This window comes from Lampetra planeri, chromosome 4 (genome assembly GCF_965212315.1).
Source record: "Lampetra planeri chromosome 4, kcLamPlan1.2.h2, whole genome shotgun sequence".
NCBI lineage: Eukaryota > Metazoa > Chordata > Hyperoartia > Petromyzontiformes > Petromyzontidae > Lampetra > Lampetra planeri.
This window is the reverse complement of record NC_136110.1, coordinates 19,527,593-19,545,591: the sequence shown is the minus strand read 5'-3', so window position 1 is coordinate 19,545,591 and position 17,999 is coordinate 19,527,593. Positions and strand designations below refer to the sequence as shown.

General features: G+C 47.9%; 1 protein-coding gene across 1 annotated transcript; it reads left to right on the top strand.

The window, feature by feature from the left end:
• The first annotated feature begins 941 nt into the window (after positions 1 to 941).
• On the top strand, positions 942 to 16,472 carry UQCC1 (ubiquinol-cytochrome c reductase complex assembly factor 1). The gene is made up of 9 exons (XM_078593433.1): positions 942 to 1,103; positions 3,936 to 4,061; positions 5,721 to 5,843; positions 6,474 to 6,546; positions 7,801 to 7,858; positions 8,578 to 8,686; positions 9,151 to 9,228; positions 9,506 to 9,619; positions 13,090 to 16,472. The coding sequence occupies exons 1-9, from the start codon at positions 1,038 to 1,040 to the stop codon at positions 13,222 to 13,224; spliced, it is 882 nt and encodes a 293-aa protein (XP_078449559.1). The 5' UTR covers positions 942 to 1,037; the 3' UTR covers positions 13,225 to 16,472.
• Positions 16,473 to 17,999: the final 1,527 nt, after the last annotated feature.

Sequence of the window (17,999 nt, the reverse complement as noted above, 5' to 3'; positions counted from 1 at the left end):
TGTAATAAGGTCGGGCACCGATACGGGGTTGACAGGTGTGCGAGGCATGGCAATGTCACGCTGACATTGCCGGGGGTCAAACCCGGCTCGACCGAGCGCAGCCGGTCTGCAGTCGAAGCCAGACGCCATCTTACGTAGGGAGGGGAATTTGCCCCCACCCACCCAACCCCATTCAAAGTCAATGCATTACGTCATAGAGCGGCGACGGTTAACGTCAAGTGGGCCAGATTGGTTCACCGCCCTTACAAAGATGACCGTCGTAAAGTTTAAAGGGGGCGAGGGGTGTGTTCTGTGTTTGTGTGCAGGCGATTGGTTGAACATGAGTGGCGTAGAAGTCTAGTTGGGCGGAGCCTCGCTTGCCCCTCAAGCCCCGCCTACTTTACCCGAAGCCCCGCCTACTTCTTCAAATGCTCCTCCCATTTTGCCAGAGGCCCCGCCCATTGCGCCCGAGGCCCCGCCTTCAGATTTAGAATCTTCGCCCGTTCGCGTCGAAGCAAGGCAAGGCTCCCCCGCTTTTACGCCCAACGCATTCGTTGATAAACTGCGCTTGGCCTTAAAAGGAAAACAAAAAAATATGTATTCAATAGAAGACGGGTCAGGTGACTCTCATGAAATGTGACGCTCATACGTTCAACGTGAAGGCCGAATGTGCATTACCCGTGTAAACAAATTAAATTAATCTCTATCCTGGCCTCTGTGGAGTTCTCACCCTGGTGAGAATCCATTTCTGGAATCTTCCGAATCTAAATCAATTCAGTATTCTGATAACACAAAACCTGCTTTGGGCTGCAACCCCGCCCACTTCCCTATAGCCCCGCCCACTTCCCTATAGCCCCGCCCACTTCGTTATAGCCCCGCCCACTTCGCTATATCCCCGTCTACTTTACCATAGCCCCGCCCACGTATCTATAGCCCCGCCTTACTCCGTCCTAGGCCCCGCCTCTGCGCGTCCTTCCCTCTTCCTCGCCACCACCACCACGTGTTTCTCCCTGCCCCGTTTGGAAGGCACCCTCAGCAACATCAGCATCCAGGCGCCAATGCTGCTCTCGTCCCTGCGAGCACTGGGGCCCTCGCTCGTGCGGGGCCTCGGGCGAGCCACCCCGGTGAGACGGGGCACGCGATGGGTGAAACGGTGGTGGTTTGGTGGCGATGGGAGGTGATGTTGGTTGGGTAATGACGTGTCTGAGTGGATGAGGAGGTGGTGGGGGGGGGGTGTTTAGGGTTTCATAACAGTGGCCCTGTTGAGTTGGGTAACGACTGAAATGTACAGTCGTACACAGTGAAGTATGTACACTGTGAATAAGTCAACGTACGGCAGCAGCACTACGCAGAATTATACGTGTAGTCGTGGTAGTTTGATGCAGACGCGCGTTGGCGCATTGGCACGGACATGGCCATGTGCGATTAATGTTCATTTAATTATGATTGAGATCAATGTGCTGGTGCTTAGTGTGGATTGCTACATCGTAGAACCGTGAGATATGACAGCAGTGGCTGCTGATGATCGCGAATGGTCTCCTTGTTGACGGCCTAGAGCCAGTGGTGGCAATTCCACGTTACTCTGACGACGGCCAGCAAATCGTGGTTGAGACTGAGGACGGAGTGACAGCCGAGGGGCAGAACGCGCCCTCTGACATGGGAGTGGTGAAATCAGCTCCGTGGGCAGGAGCTGCGTGGATTGTTGCGTCAAAATACCGCGTGGGATAGCGACGGCGTGGAAGAGGCCTTCATCCAGAAGTGTATAGGTCGGGGTTAATGCGTATGACGATATGAGCATTTGTTTTAAGCCTTGCATTTGCAGTACTTTTTATTTACCCAGGTCTCCCTTGCGACAGACTCTCTGGCTGTTGCTTGTAAATAAAGGGAATCTTTCTTAGCCCACTTGGTCGCTCACATTTACCAGATAGCGATTTGTCTGATAAGACACACTGGGTATCGTACCGGATGTGTGCGTGTGTGTTCGATTCATGTTTTGGAACCTTTATGGTGGGGCAAAGCGTGGGTATTAGCGGGCTTTTGACACTACCCCGGCAACAGTGGGATGGCGGTCATGAACGGCATCAGAAAATAACACGGATGCCGCGAATAGCTCATGCACGCTGGAGAATTGGTGACACGCCACAGGGGGGGGGAATGTGGTGAACGACTTTAAACAACTGAACGCCGGTTGAACAACCCGCTCGCTCTTACTCGTCTCATTCCAGAATCCTCTCTAACATTCACTCCACATCGCCGAAAGCTCTTGATTGGATATCAACAATTAACATTCTCTATAATGACGTTTCTCCAGACGACAGTCATCACAGCCATGCCTCCAATGTCTCAAACGTGGGGCCTTTTCGGCTTGCAGTAGTGCCTTAGGCACTGATTTAAACAAATACTTTTCCATTAACGTAATCACTTTTGGCTGGTTGCAAGATGATGGTTTTTAGTAGGCTCGTGCTGACACTGACTTTCCGATAGATTGGTTCATCCCCATCATAAGAATGGGGAATTTCCACCGCTGGCTATAACGAGGAGATAAACTCTTCTATGCTCTTGAGTGAGGTTGCATTTTTTCCTGAATGGCCGCTAATTCTTCAGGTACACGTACATAGGGGCTTTTTGACCATACTTCATGGTCTATCCAGCTTGATGGAGAATCTCTACAGGAGATGTATCCTGGTGTTCTCGTGATATGAGCGCTCACCCCTGAGACGGTTTACATGAGGCTGACGGTTCAATACCCGATATTAGCCGGCCGGTAAATGTTGGTAGAGCAATTGCCAATGCGCATTGTAGTCGGGAATGCTGTCCAGTGTCGCGAGGGATTTTGGGATCACGGGTTGTCTGCGCAACATCCCCATGCCACTCCGAACTCATCCGTGCGTGAGACTAGCTTTGAAGCTTAATTTAATTAAACCCTCAAACTGTTCATGTGCAGGGCATTAATAGTTTTTGCGTGTGTCGGAAGTGGTGACACGGTGGTTAAGCTTCGTGCTGCGATTTTGAAAATCATGGTTTCCAATCCGGCCGGTTACAGAACAACAGGGTGGTGTGTAAAATTGTCTTGGACCTCCTCTCAGCTGATTACACCTCAAAAATGTGTATCTGTCGTGGTCCATAAGCATCAGCACTGGGGAGAACAAGGACACCCTGAAGGATGGGTTGGGTTGTTTCTCCTGCCACTTAGGTATTTGATGAAGTTGCTTTAGTTTGGCTGTTGTAGCCTCTGGAATTGACAATTCATTATAAGAATCCTAAAGAGGACATCATGCAGTGACCCACAGTTCTTAATTACGTGGGTCATGAAGGTGTTTCTTTTCTTTGTATCCATAAAGCTATTACTACAAGTAGTATTATTTACTTGTTCGTGTCAGCGTGTGCATGCACTTGCTTTCAGCCCACCGCATCTCACTCATTGTTTCCCCTGCACAACTATTTTGCTGGAGCGAAAAATGAATGTATGTATTTTTTATCACAATTTTTAAAAAACTGCACGCACGATTCGGATGTCCGAATATGTATCAGTTCATCGAAGCACAGGAGAGGCAAACAGTTACGTCTAGTGTAACCTAGTATGATCACTTATGTGCGGGTGTGTGGATGCATGCGTATATGATCGTTGTGGGGAGCAGTAGTGTAGCAGTTAGCACACTGCACTACGAGCCTGGCCCCCCAAGTTCGATTCCCGCTCACAGCCAACACCAGTGACAATTATCTGAACCAGTCCTGGGCCTCCCCTAGGTCGACTCGGCCTCAAATTAGTACCTGGTGCGGTGTGTAAACATCGCCGCTAGGGAAACAGGCGGCCGGGTGTGGTGCTGGCCACCCAACCCCTCGTGCACCGTGCCGGCCTTAATAGGTGCTCACTAACAGCACTTGCCCCAACAGTCTGCTAAGGTTATACAGGGAATCTTTGTCTTTGTATATCATTGTACTGCTCGTGCGTGCAGAGGACAGGAGGTGGCCAGCCGCTGGGCTGGCATTGGAGGGGCTCCCCTGCATGGAGCCACCAGTGCACACAGTGGGTCCCAGCTTCAGGGCCCATTCCTGCGAGACTCACACACTCTTCCACCAAGGTGAAGCCAGATTCATTCAACACTACAACCGCCATTTGCCACGAGGTGGCTGTGATGTCGCCACAGCGCTTGTGCCAGGCTAGGTGCAGTTCAGGCTACATGAAGTGTCGAAGCCTTGCTCACAGGAGTTCACATGATAGACCCATACACACTCCTCTCATAACCGATCATCCCATCTCCTCTAGCCCGTGCCACACCCATTTCTTTCACTTTATCCATTCCTATAAAAGCTGCAGTGTCTGCAACCTTGCCTGCTGGAAGAGCTCATTGATGGAACTGTGTGCTCCTCATACAACATAGCCTTCTTAAACCCAGTGAATTGTAGGTGGCCCAGCATGAATATTTCTGGCTGGAAGCAATTTGCCATGCAGCTTCCAAACATTGTTACTCAGCCGATGAACGAATAATTCTGCTCGACTTATTCGGCGTTACACCTCTGCTACCAAGCCAGAGATGGACATGAGCAAACACGTGTGTACAGTAAACCCTCTCTAGCCACGAGGGTTACCTTTTTGAAGACCCTCGCGAATGCAGAATTGGTGAATGCAGAAACCTTGTTTAAATGGGGAAAATGGGGTTACATTCCTGGTACGAGTGAACAAAGGGGGGGGAAATGGTAAATGTTTAATAACAATAACGACAATAAAAAATGCATTGTAAAGAACAATGCTTTTTGTTGTTGTATTACTTTTAATGATGATTTGACGACGCTGGAGGTGATGGTGAGTAATTCAGGATGACTCCTCAGGAGATCCAGGCGTTTGATAACAATGCAGTTATAATTTTGCCACTCTGGGTAGCACTAGCCACAACACTTTCCCTGATTGCATTCACATTCTTTTTAATAGACGTCACTGGCGACTCATACCAAAATGTGTAAACGAGTCGACTGTAAGTACGTATAAAGTAAAAATCCACAATAGCGAGTTCAAAGCGGGCACCTCCCTGGTGTCGTTGGTCTGGCACGTACACTCGCGAATACTGGAGTCCGGTGGGTCGCGAATAGGGAATTAATATGCATACAGTAACTCGCAAATATGCGAAATTCAAGAATCAAGAACTCGCGAATAGTGAGGGTTTTCTGTACATCAACAAAAACATCCGCCATTCGCCACTAAGTGGCGGTGATGTAACCACGACGCTTGGGCCAGGCTATGTGCACGTTAAGGCCACGTGAAGTGTCGAACGCTCGCTGGCAGGAGGTCACGAGACAGACCCAGGTTTTATGGGTCGACTGACTAAGATGACTGGCTGATGTATGCTCATGCACGCATGCATGAGCATACACCCATACATACATGGACATATGCCTTCACATATATACACGGACCCATATGGAAATATTTGGATACACACACATGAACACACAGATGCATACGCAAAACAAATAGGAAGGTTCCCCATATAACCTTTATAGACCATTGGGCCGATTGTTGTTAGCGAGCACTTGCACTAGGGAGCCACCTTTGCCTCCCTAGTCATGATATTTACACATTGTGTTAGGTATTTATTTAGGGCTGAGTGGACTTAGGAGAGGCCCAGAACAAAAGTTGTGACACTACTCACCCTTCATGTTAGCAGTGGCTGGGAATCGAACTCGGGTCGTGTTCGTAACACAGTGTGCCAACCACTGCACCACCAATCTGGGTTCCCGAGCAGATGCCGACCAGCTCGGAGGTTACGAGCAGCTCTACGGTGCGGGAGGAGCCCGAGAGCCTGGGCACCATCACCAGGGTGATTGAAGCCATGGGATTCACGGGCCCCCTCAAGTACAGCAAGTGGGTGAGTAGTGGCACGCCGCTCCCTCCCCGTGCCTGTGTCTACGTTGTTGTTGGCAGCCTGTAACCTTCCGCTGTTGGGCATAGACCTCCCCCGTTTTCAGGCCCTCTTTGGCTCTGAAGCGATGCTGGGTAAAAAAGCAAGCGTAATTAATAATAAGACGTAAACCATTTTTGAAGAGTAGAGTGGTCGACTGTAGTGTTCAGAGACGGTCAGTTCAGAGTAATGTCTGCTCCTGCATGGTTCGGAGATCTGAACTTAACCAAAGCAATCTTAATATGATCTTGTGGACTTGTGAGTACTAGTGCAGAGGGGATGGTGGGCTTGCCAGAAGGGGAAGAGGTTGTGATGATGGGTGGGGACACGTCTGCTGCGTGCAGGAGGGCAGGCCACGGAGACGGGTATTGGCGTGGCACCCAGAGGTCGAGACCAAGGGGGAGACGATGGTGTTCTTGAGACTCTAAGGGCAGACTGTAAATGTCCGGTGTCGACTATACAAATCTAGGTTCTAACAGACGGGAGGAAGCGATCACCAAGGGGTGATGGCATCAACAGCATTGAAATGATGACCTCTTGACCTTCGCTGATCTTGAGTTCTAATTAAATGGGTGATTTTTCTCTTTTTCCTATCAGAAAATAAAGATCGCCGGTTTACGGATGTACACGTGCTGCGTTGAGCGGATCGACTATGAAGAATTCTTTGAGAGTACGGTTGCACAGTGTAGCTAGATGCTACTTCCACTAACATTCACACAAGACCAAAGTTTTCTCCCCTGTTCATCACTACCAGCTGGCTTGAGGTCTTCCCCTTGTTAAACAGTTAATGTGCGCTTGGAGGCCCACTCTTACAGTCTCATCACCACTGTCTGGCTTTAGAGTTTACCCTTGGTTATAATTGTAATAGGATTTTTTCTTCCAAGGAAAACATAACTCAATCTCGAGACTTGTTTTCAGGAGAGACCTGCATTTGGATGCCAGGCCACTGTCACTAATGGGTGTTTCGGCTTCGTGTGGGAGAAAACCCCACGCTTATGGGGAGGTAACATCCAGCACTGCCATCTTCCAGCCACTTCACCGGCCATGAGAACCGCTGTTTTAATAGTACCTTTACATCTATTGAGAGCTTATACTACAGTCAGACTTTTACGAAGAAACTCAAAAATAGGTGGCCTTTCAATACAGGTGCATGTGGAGGATGCTGGGAATTTCATGGCAGGATAGGGTAAGCAACATGGAAATTCAGAATAAACCATGGCATGAGAACACTAAATATAACGAGGAAGGGGGAGGTGTGCAGCGCAGAGGAGTGCCTGTCACTGAGGCGGGCTTTGGAGTGTCACTCAGAGGGTTTGGCAACCCAGAGCAGGGTAAGTCCTAAAGCCTGGTGGCAGTGGTGATGAGTCTGCAAAGACTCACCATGGCAGTAACTTTGCAACAACTACAGAACCTTTCAGAAGATCCTTTACAAAATTCCCTCATTATTCACGAGCTTTCTATCATTATTCACGAACTTGCTTTCCACGAATCGCATCTGGAACTCTACATGACTGTATCGAGAGAACGAAAGTGATGAGATAAAGTGATGATGATGCTATTGTACAGTATCATAATTTAAGGTAAGTTCATTTATTAAGTAGTATTTCATACTTAGATTGTTTTTTATTTACTTTATGTTTATAACCAATTTTTGTCTTATGATAATTTTCATGTATTTAATATATTATTAATGTTTTTATTTAAGGTAATTAATTAAAGCCATAGGTTTTCATAGGCCAATGTGTGAAATTTGCTATTCACGACCAAAAGGTTCTTTAGTGACGGACCCGTGGTGGCCTCAGTCACAATGGAGGTGGTAATATCCTGAGTGATGTTTCTTGCGTTGTATGCAGATACGTTATGCCGTGGTGGCATAGCGGGAGAGGATGATACATTTGACATCTGTCTGCCACTCTCGTTGCAGGGTGCAGTCTGCCTGACACTCTGAACTCATGGTTTTTGGTGACCCAGCTGCATGTGTGGTGAGAATTACCGAGAGGATATACATGAATGTTCTTTAATCTTTTTATTTACAATGAATAAACATTGTTATCAGAATTTGTAACCCAGCAGCACGTGCGGTGCTAGTCTCACCCCCTGTGTGAGCCGTGACGTTCTTAATAGATACTCGCTAACACCACTTGCCCTGACACACTAACATCACTTGCCTCAACATTCTATGCAGATTATACTGTGATCTTTGTATGTATGTGTAAGTTTATGTGTTTATATAAATGTGAATGTTTACATTTTGTGTGTGTGTCGCGTTTAGCGCGCTGCACTATGAACCTGGCGACACGAGTTCAATTCCTCCTCATGGCCACCACCAGTGACGATTATCTGAACTGGTCCTGGGCCTCTCCTAGGTCGACTCAGCCTCAAATGAGTACCTGGTGCGGTGTGTAAACATCGCCACTAGGGAAACAAAAGGCGGCCGGGCATGGTGCTGGCCACCCACCCCTTTGTGTGTCGGCCTTCATAGGTGCTTGCTAACAGCACTTGCTCCTATAGTCTGTTAAGGTTATACAGGGGATCTCTTTGTATGTGTGCATATTTGCACGTGTACATGTATATGACTTGCACATTGCTGGTCCTACCACATTCTCCCACACTTGTGCCGTAACCAGCGTTAATAGGCACTCGCCGACAGCGCTTAACATGCGGGCTCGGGTGTGCGTGGTTGCCGTGTGCGTTCTGCCAGGATGTGCCTGGTGCGCTTGAAGCAGGAGGGCCGGGAGGGAAAGTACATGTGCAAGTTCGTCGTTTACTCCATGTGGGAGGATGTGGAGCAGAGAGGCAAGGTCATGGGGGTAGGTGGAACGCGTGCATTGCCCCGCTGCTGAGCCGGGCACTTGTACCGCACGGAGCCCCGGGGAGTAACTTGCTCCTGTAATCAGATTCCCCAAGCCAGCTGCTGGCAATCACGTGTTATTAATTACTCGGTGTTCATCCCACATTTTACTGGGTGGTGCTGTGGCTGGAGAATTGAAGATTAAGGAACATTACAAAATACATTCTTTAAAGTCAATTTATATGAGCGTCGCCTTGTTGTGTATAGCGCAGTATCCAACCATTCCTTCAATCTCTCGCTGCCACTGCTGCTACTATGAAGAAAAGCAGTCATCTTGACATGTGTTGAGTTTAGTTTTCCATGCTTGTGCAAAACTGCCAGTGCATTGTCACCATATTTTGTGTAAGATGGGCCCTTAAAGATTGTTTAGGCCATACGGCGAAGCGGTGGTGATCGCCTTGGTTCAATGTTGTGTGGGCACAGGTGGACCCCGTGATGCTCAAGAAGTGCTTGAGAACGATGACAGAAAACTTCTATGCCGCCATCTTTGGCTACGATGAGGTCGGTGCCGCTATTGTTGTGTACGTTTTTGCTGTTGTGCCATCTGGCTCCCCTGACGTGTGTGTCCGGGTTGTGCCGTGCGTTGTCCAGCTTACTTTTTTCTCTCTCTTGCACTTGTATTGTTTGTTGTTGTAACTTGCTGACCCGTTCCTACTGGACATCTGTGAAAAAAGAGCTTAATAGCTCATTGGATTCCTTCGGTCTAAATAAAGATTCTGATTCTGAGTGTGATTCGGCTAATCGGTGTGCGATGACACGCGCACGCGCCTCGCCCCAGGGGATCCTGTCGGACGACACGGTGCTGGCGGCAGCGCTGTGGAGGAACTTGCTGAACCGCGAGGGCGACGACCCTCGCCTGTTGGCCATGCTGGTGGAGTACGTGCGCAAACAGGTGACGCACGCACGCACAGCCAACTACCCAGCCAGCTACTTGCAGCCAAACAGCCACCCATGCGACCCAACACTCACACCACAGCCTGCCAGCCACCAAAACTTATCCACCTACCCAACAAATGAACCAGCCACCCACACATCCAGCCACTTACCCACCCAGCCACCCACCCTTGTATTAATTGATGTATCGATGTGTCATAGCATGGCTACTGCCTACCTATCCACCGATGCTCACATGTGTCTAAGTTGGGCATTACTAAGAATGTACAATACAAATTCTTAGGTTTTTTCGGTAAAGTCACGTAGGTAAAACATCAAAATTAATAAAATAAAAATCACGACGTTTCGGAGGCAACACAAGTCTCCGTCATCAGGTGGGACCGTCACAGCCGGATTAGCTGCATCAAGTGAGGCAATGATTCAAGATGTAATCCCTTAAAAGCAAGTTGAGGGGGGAGGAGAGGGGGGGGGAGCTCATCAGAATGTGGTAGCCAATGAATGGAACGTATCGGGAGGGAGGGGGGCGGGGCTCAAAGACGGCACGGAGTGCCACGTGCAACGCATCGGGAGGGGGAGGGGGGGCGGGGCCAAAAGAATGCACGACGGCGTGGACGCGGTTGCTGCTGCACACGCCAACGCATTGGACAGAGAGGGGGAGGGGAGGCCTGATACACATGATAGAAAAAGAACGAAAATGCCCATGTTTATACCAATGCTGGCTGAACAATGAAGAGAGTACTGTTAAACACTGGGGATGTTAACACTCGGTAAAGTAAAGTAAAATAGTGCCTGTCAGATAAGATGGTCCAAAAAAGTGTAATTAAGTCTTTTTTGCGTGGTTGATAACATCTTTCCAATGATTACTAAGTTTGTACCCATCATCATGGTTGAAATTATGTCTGTGTTTGTATATTTGTATGGCTTCGTGTACAAACCTTTGATGGTAGCCGGGAGGTTTGCAGAGAACCTTGGTCTCGGAAAAGACAATTTCATGAGAGCCCACCGAGTTGTAGCAATGATCGGCAACGGCCGAAGAATCAGTTCTGCCGTGTTTCAGATCTGACTTGTGCTCGCGGACACGATCAGAAACATGACGTTTCGTTTCTCCAATGTAGCAATCACCACAAATGCAACTCAATTTGTAGACTCCAGGATGCTGTAAGTCAGGAACGACATCCTTCACAGATGGAATCAGATCACGGATTTTATGCACTGTACTGAATCGGACTTGGATCTTATGTTTGTTTAGAATTTTGGAGATCTTTTTGGTCACGCCTGCTATGTATGGTAACGTGATAGTTTTGGTCGGAGTTTCATGTGGCTGTTTCTGTGTGGTGGGAGAGACAGCTTGGCGGATAGTACGGTCAGAGTATCCGTTCATCCTGAGGCCCCGATGTACATGTCTTAATTCACCGGTCAGGTGGTGTTGGTCAGAAATGCCACAGAGCCCATGGCATTTCTGACCAACACCACCTGACCGGTGAATTAAGACATGTACATCGGGCCCTCAGGATGAACGGATACTCTGACCGTACTATCCGCCAAGCTGTCTCTCCCACCACACAGAAACAGCCACATGAAACTCCGACCAAAACTATCACGTTACCATACATAGCAGGCGTGACCAAAAAGATCTCCAAAATTCTAAACAAACATAAGATCCAAGTCCGATTCAGTACAGTGCATAAAATCCGTGATCTGATTCCATCTGTGAAGGATGTCGTTCCTGACTTACAGCATCCTGGAGTCTACAAATTGAGTTGCATTTGTGGTGATTGCTACATTGGAGAAACGAAACGTCATGTTTCTGATCGTGTCCGCGAGCACAAGTCAGATCTGAAACACGGCAGAACTGATTCTTCGGCCGTTGCCGATCATTGCTACAACTCGGTGGGCTCTCATGAAATTGTCTTTTCCGAGACCAAGGTTCTCTGCAAACCTCCCGGCTACCATCAAAGGTTTGTACACGAAGCCATACAAATATACAAACACAGACATAATTTCAACCATGATGATGGGTACAAACTTAGTAATCATTGGAAAGATGTTATCAACCACGCAAAAAAGACTTAATTACACTTTTTTGGACCATCTTATCTGACAGGCACTATTTTACTTTACTTTACCGAGTGTTAACATCCCCAGTGTTTAACAGTACTCTCTTCATTGTTCAGCCAGCATTGGTATAAACATGGGCATTTTCGTTCTTTTTCTATCATGTGTATCAGGCCTCCCCTCCCCCTCTCTGTCCAATGCGTTGGCGTGTGCAGCAGCAACCGCGTCCACGCCGTCGTGCATTCTTTTGGCCCCGCCCCCCCTCCCCCTCCCGATGCGTTGTACGTGGCACTCTGTGCCGTCTTTGAGCCCGGCCCCCCTCCCTCCCGATACGTTCCATTCATTGGCTACCACATTCTGATGAGCTCCCCCCCCCTCTCCTCCCCCCTCAACTTGCTTTTAAGGGATTACATCTTGAATCATTGCCTCACTTGATGCAGCTAATCCGGCTGTGACGGTCCCACCTGATGACGGAGACTTGTGTTGCCTCCGAAACGTCGTGATTTTTATTTTATTTTTATTAATGTTGATGTTTTACCTACGTGACTTTACCGAAAAAACCTAAGAATATGAATCCTTGCAGTCACGAAAGCTTTAAATCTAGAATTAATGTACAATACAACCATGGAATGATGCAATCGTATATAAGTATGCCGATACCCCATTTCCACTTTTCGACTGGTGTGTCCCAGCCGACCCAGCACGGGGAGGCATTCATGGTACAGGTGGTGGGGGTTTCCACTGGCTATTTGCCACAAAGTGCCGGAACCAAATCTCACTACACTGGCCTCACAAGACATTTAATCTTAAACTAAACATGTTTTATTTTACCAGGCAAGCCCCAATCAACTATATATAGCCCTTTATCAGAAGCGACTTGGCCGCAAATGATATGGCTTATCATGTGGAAATGTATAACAGCCAAATACTCTAAAATGCATTTTGATTCTAAGTGGGGAGGGAAAAACCCGAGGACCTGGAGAAAAATCCACACGACCACGGGAAGAACATGCAAATTCCAAATATACAGGCGTCAGTCGGGATTGAACCCACAACCTCCTGTACTCCAGGCAAGGTAGTTAACATCTTTCCACCATGGTACCCCTGAATCTGGCACGGGGCCAGGCATGGCGGTGGAGGACTAATGGATACTGATTACGTGTGACGTCAGTGACGTGCTGTCAACATGGCTCAGGTTATTCAGTGGAAAAGCAACCTAGCACCTCCTCAGCCATTTAGAGCTGGCTCAGCACTGCCCCAGCTAGGCTTAGTTGTGCAGTGGAAAAGAGGTATTAGGCCTAAATTTAGCAAAGTGACTGCAGAACGTTTTCTGCAGTACTGAAACAGACGATCCTTGGCTTTTCGCCCTGACCTCACGCTACTGGCACCGTGTGTCCCCTCTCATCCCCGCAGATGCAGTACCTGGATGCCCTCAACGGGGACGACCTCCTCCTAACGGGCGACGTCAAGTGGAGGCCGCTCGTGGAAGAGAACCCACAGAGCATCCTCAAGGCCGAGGCTCCAGCATACAACGACGCGGGCCTCTGAGGGCAACCGCTCCAGTACCTCCACCCTTTCAGAATTCTGACCTGATTCCACCCCCACCCTCTTGTTCACCTCGGCTCACACCTCTTGCTTCATCTCTACATGTCTGTATTTAATCTCTCCACACCCTCTATACCCCTCTCCGTCCTCCACCTCCTCTACTCCTAGTTTATCCTTCACCTTACATTTTCTCCCCCACCTCCCCTCATGCCCTGTTGTTCACCACCTCCCTTTCCCCATCTCCACCCTTTCCACCATCTTCTCCCCCTTACCACACCACCCCTCCAGCACCAAACCCCATCCTCTCCCCCCTCACACCACCTGCCCTCCACTGCCTCTTGTTCCTCGGTCACCCCCACTGAGTTGAAGCAGGCACAACTTAAACATTGTGTGTGTGTTTGTATGTATGTCTTTGTGTGTGTAAGTGTATGTTGGTTTGTGTATAGCTGTGCAAGAATGGAGAGTCGTGGTGCATCGTGTAGCGCCACGGTACTACAATCACAGCAAAATTTGGGTTCGATTCCCGGCCACGTTGCACAACTTTGGTGGCACATGGTGACGCAACTTGTCCAGGGCCCTCACCTCTAGGTTGACTCAGCCTGAAATAGCAACCTTTTACAGTGTGTGAACATCAGACAGACGTAGCTGGGTGTGGTGCTGGCCACGCCACCCCCTTTATGTGCAAGTCTACTCATCCTGAGTAGACTTGTACCAAGAGCACCTGCGATCAACGTGGCTAAATGGAGGATCCATTGTGTCATATGTTCGTAGTGTTAGGCAATAACGCATTGCTGGAAGCAGCTTACCAACAGTGGATACCAGTCATCCCATATATTCCTTTGTCAGTGTATGATCAGATTATCTTCACTTGGCATGTACCGGTTTGTAACTTTTTACGATAATGTCAATATATTGAAAACACTGATTGTTTCTAAAAAAAACTAGAGCGGAAAATGGTATCGACAAGTTTGATCATTGTGAGGACAGTGGCAGCCAATGCAAACTGATCATGGTACGCAGCCTTCGGTCGTTGCATAGTGACGTTATTTTTTAGGTTAAATCATCACCAATAGCGGTGGCCATGATCAATCCACTGCTGGATAAAGGCAATCAGAACTGTCACCATCCCGCTTGCGTTTGGTCTCTAATCCACCTGCTGCTCTTTATGTCCCCATCGGTGTAATCCCAAGGATGACGTTTCACTGCTCCATGCCAGGTGCTTCGGGAGCTGCACCGAGCCAGCTCACTTTCTCCCTTGCTGTATATCAGGGGGAAAAGTGAGCTGCCCAATGCGGAAGCCGCCAATTTGCTTAAAGTCCACCTCCCCCCACCTTTGTATATATGGGCACACCGCAGGTGATCGGCAGGTCGCGTGTGGTGGGGTAAAGTGGTACTTTTCATCATCGACATCATCAACCACAATCTCATCGAAGATGTCTGGCCAGTGTGGAAGAGTAAACCAAACACCCCCTCCGCAGTGGCTCTTCAAGATCTCCCTCTTGCCGAGGCTCTTGCGCCATAATTGGCGCCATCAAGCAATATCAATGCTGCACACCTTTACCTTTCACTCACTGCGTTATACGTGTTATTTACACGCGCAAGGCAGCACAGGATGAATGCGTGCGTACGTGCGTGTGTATGTCCGTTGTCGTGTGCTGTATTTAGGGAAGGAGCAAGCACGAGGGATGGTCAGGATGTCTTCAGAGGGGATGTCAAAATGTGTACAGTCATAACCCCCTGGATCACTGCACTTTGTAGTATTGCTGTCAGATTTGATGACGTTATATTCCATGACTCTGTTAGTTCAGCAGCAGATCTCTCGAACATGAGTTGTTTTCCCGGTCAGGGTTAATCCATTGCTGCCATCGTGGTTCTGGGGTCGGGGGCCTCGGTGGAGGGGAGCTAACTCATCCCTGTCAGGATGATTAAATTGCTGCCACTGGCTTCGGACTGCCATCGAAGGATGAGCATCGTCTCAACCCATCTGCGGAGGAAGACACTTTCACTTTTTTGCACAATTTTGTACGATCACTAAATATAACCCGTGCTTTTAATTTTTCACTTAAGCCAAACATTTAGTGATACTTGGCTTCCTCAGTGCTCTCTAAAAGGCCCGACATTTTTACACACAATGTCATGTGACCCTTTTAGCCACTTATATAGACTTAGTGCAAGACTCCCTATTAATGCCGGCATGGCACAAAATAAGCTGTAATGGCCAGCACCGTTTCCACCTGGCCACCTTTGTGTCCACTGCACTTGTGCTGACATCGCAAATGGGTACTAATGTCTGGTGGAGTCAACCTCGTGGTGGCCAGGACAAGTTCACACAGCACTTAAGCATGTACACAAAAAAATACCCTGTTATATTTACATAAGCTGCAGTAAAAATATATTTTATGATGTATGCGTATAATTCCCAATTTTAATGAGTTGCAGGTGACTTTAGGTATGTAAAGGGGTGTAGAATTGAGAAATTGGTTTAACTGTCATCATAGGCTTACTCATTTTTGTTGGTTTTAATTACTAAATGCTATTTTCCTATTAGTGAACGTTAAACAAGTCATGACATAAACACATAAACCAAATTTTCGCATTTGGAAGTTATGTACAAGTCACATTTATGTACCGTTTATGTTCAAGTCACTTTCTTGAGAGCGGTCAACTAAACCGCGAACCTCCACAACAAGCAGAGAATGCTGGCGTCGTCATGTCCTCTCCCCAAATAGAGGGGACATGACCCCAGCTGTCAACGGGACACCAAGTCGATGGTTCAAATCCCAGAGTCCAGCATTTACTCCGGAATACTTCTGGGGTGGATAAACATTAGTACCGCATTGTGTCGATGCCCGGCCAAAGGAATGTGGAAATATTGTCATCACTGGTTCAGAGGTGCCAGATCGGTTTCCTCGATCCTCGACACCAGACAATGATGGGTATCGCCTGGGTGGTTAAATATCGGGCGGGCAAAATGTGCCAAGGATACAGTATTCACGTGGCTTTTTTTTCCGCAAGATTCCAACGTATTCGCGTTTCCTTGTGCACCGACACGGTTATGACAGTGGTGCGTTATGTGGGGCGTGTTTCGAGTTTTTTTTAGGTTTATCGGGTGAGCTAGAGCCTAGGCTCTCGATCGGTCTCTTGTGGTGGTTTCTGAGTGCGCATGTATTTTTCGAAAGCCACTGTGATGCGCGTCGGCGTGCGTTCTTTTGAGGTTTGTACAGCTTTGCAAAATAAAACTTTTCCCCGGATGTTTTTTTCTTTCCCCAATTCACATTTTTGGTGGTGTAAATGTTCCTGGATTAGTCTGTCTCGCTTTGTATGGGCATGGAGTCGATCGGTAACCTCGTCTGTTTGCTCTTGTTGATATGAGCCCACTGGCTGGAGTCCACACTAGCCTGGTGTATATATGAAATGGTGCCAGAAAATGATCGAGTCTGGCAGTAGCCTTACAATGTGGTCCAAAGTCTGAAGTATAGATTCACGTGAGACCCATAGACTTAAGAGACTTAACATAAACACACCTAAGACGTGCATAGAGAACCATACAGATACAACAAACTTGAGCGAAGGGGGCAGTGGTATAAGTGGCCCGTTGAGATTGATGGCTGCAGTCGCACTGTGCGAGATCCGCTCTTGTTGATTGTTCTGTAAAAAAACAAAAGCCTACAATGTCAAAGTGATATTTACGAAGAAAAAGCCCCGTGGCATCACAAGACTTTTGAGGGTCCTGCTTCAAATATTTGACACATCGTTTTTGTTGTAGAATATGTTATGTGCTGCAGAGGGGAAGTAAAAACAACTATACAGATATGCAAGCACCCTACATGCTGTGATAACATTTACTGTCCTATTTATAGCACTGAAGGATGGCGGGAGGCAAAGGTAATTGTCTCATGATGTAACCTGCTTCTAAATCTAGGTAAATTTATGCGTTATTTAAAGCCAGCAATGCTGTCACAGCCAATGAGCACTGCTAATCTCCAATTACAACGCTAAGCCAGTGGTGTAAACGCCACGTTCCTATGGCAACCGCACATCTCCACAGACTAAAGGACTTCCTGCAAAGCGACCCTCCATTTATCAGTCCCAAGGGGTTGATGGCTTGGGCCCTACGACCCAAGGACTTCACCCCGCGACTTTAGGGTCGGTTAGAGATCCTCGCCACGAGAGGGCGATCGTGGCTCGTGTTAATGCTCATTGAGGTCACCTGTAAGCTTTTTTGCAAAACACCCGTGTTCAAGAAAATGTCCGGACACAAAGTAGAAATACATTTCATTCCATTTGCCTATCATGGGACTCCTGAAGTTATGTTTACCAGCAACATTTGTATCACCAGCAAAACCTTGAGGCCGGTTGTTACTTTTAGGCTCATCAGCAGTGGAACCTGTTAAACAAAATGAATGCTCCTGTGCTGCTTTGTGTCATTGGCAAAAATCTCCCTTGATTGTACCGTGATGCCAATTTTTTCCAAAATCAGTACATTTGTACAAATCCTCAAGAAATATCTGAAAAGTGTTCAGAGAAGCATGCTTGGAATGTGTCATAGTGACACATACGAAGATGAACACATGGATTGGAGTACATAAGCAAGTTAGAGACATCGCTGGAGGGGATGATGGTGGATGGTGGAGACTAATGACGCAGTGACAGCCAAAAGGCGAAACACAATCAAGGGCACGTAAACCATGGAGACGGAGCAATGAAATCCGCTGAGTGTGTAGGTGCTAGACGGAGTGTAGTATCACATACTAGATGGTGACGATTTGGCGAGGCCT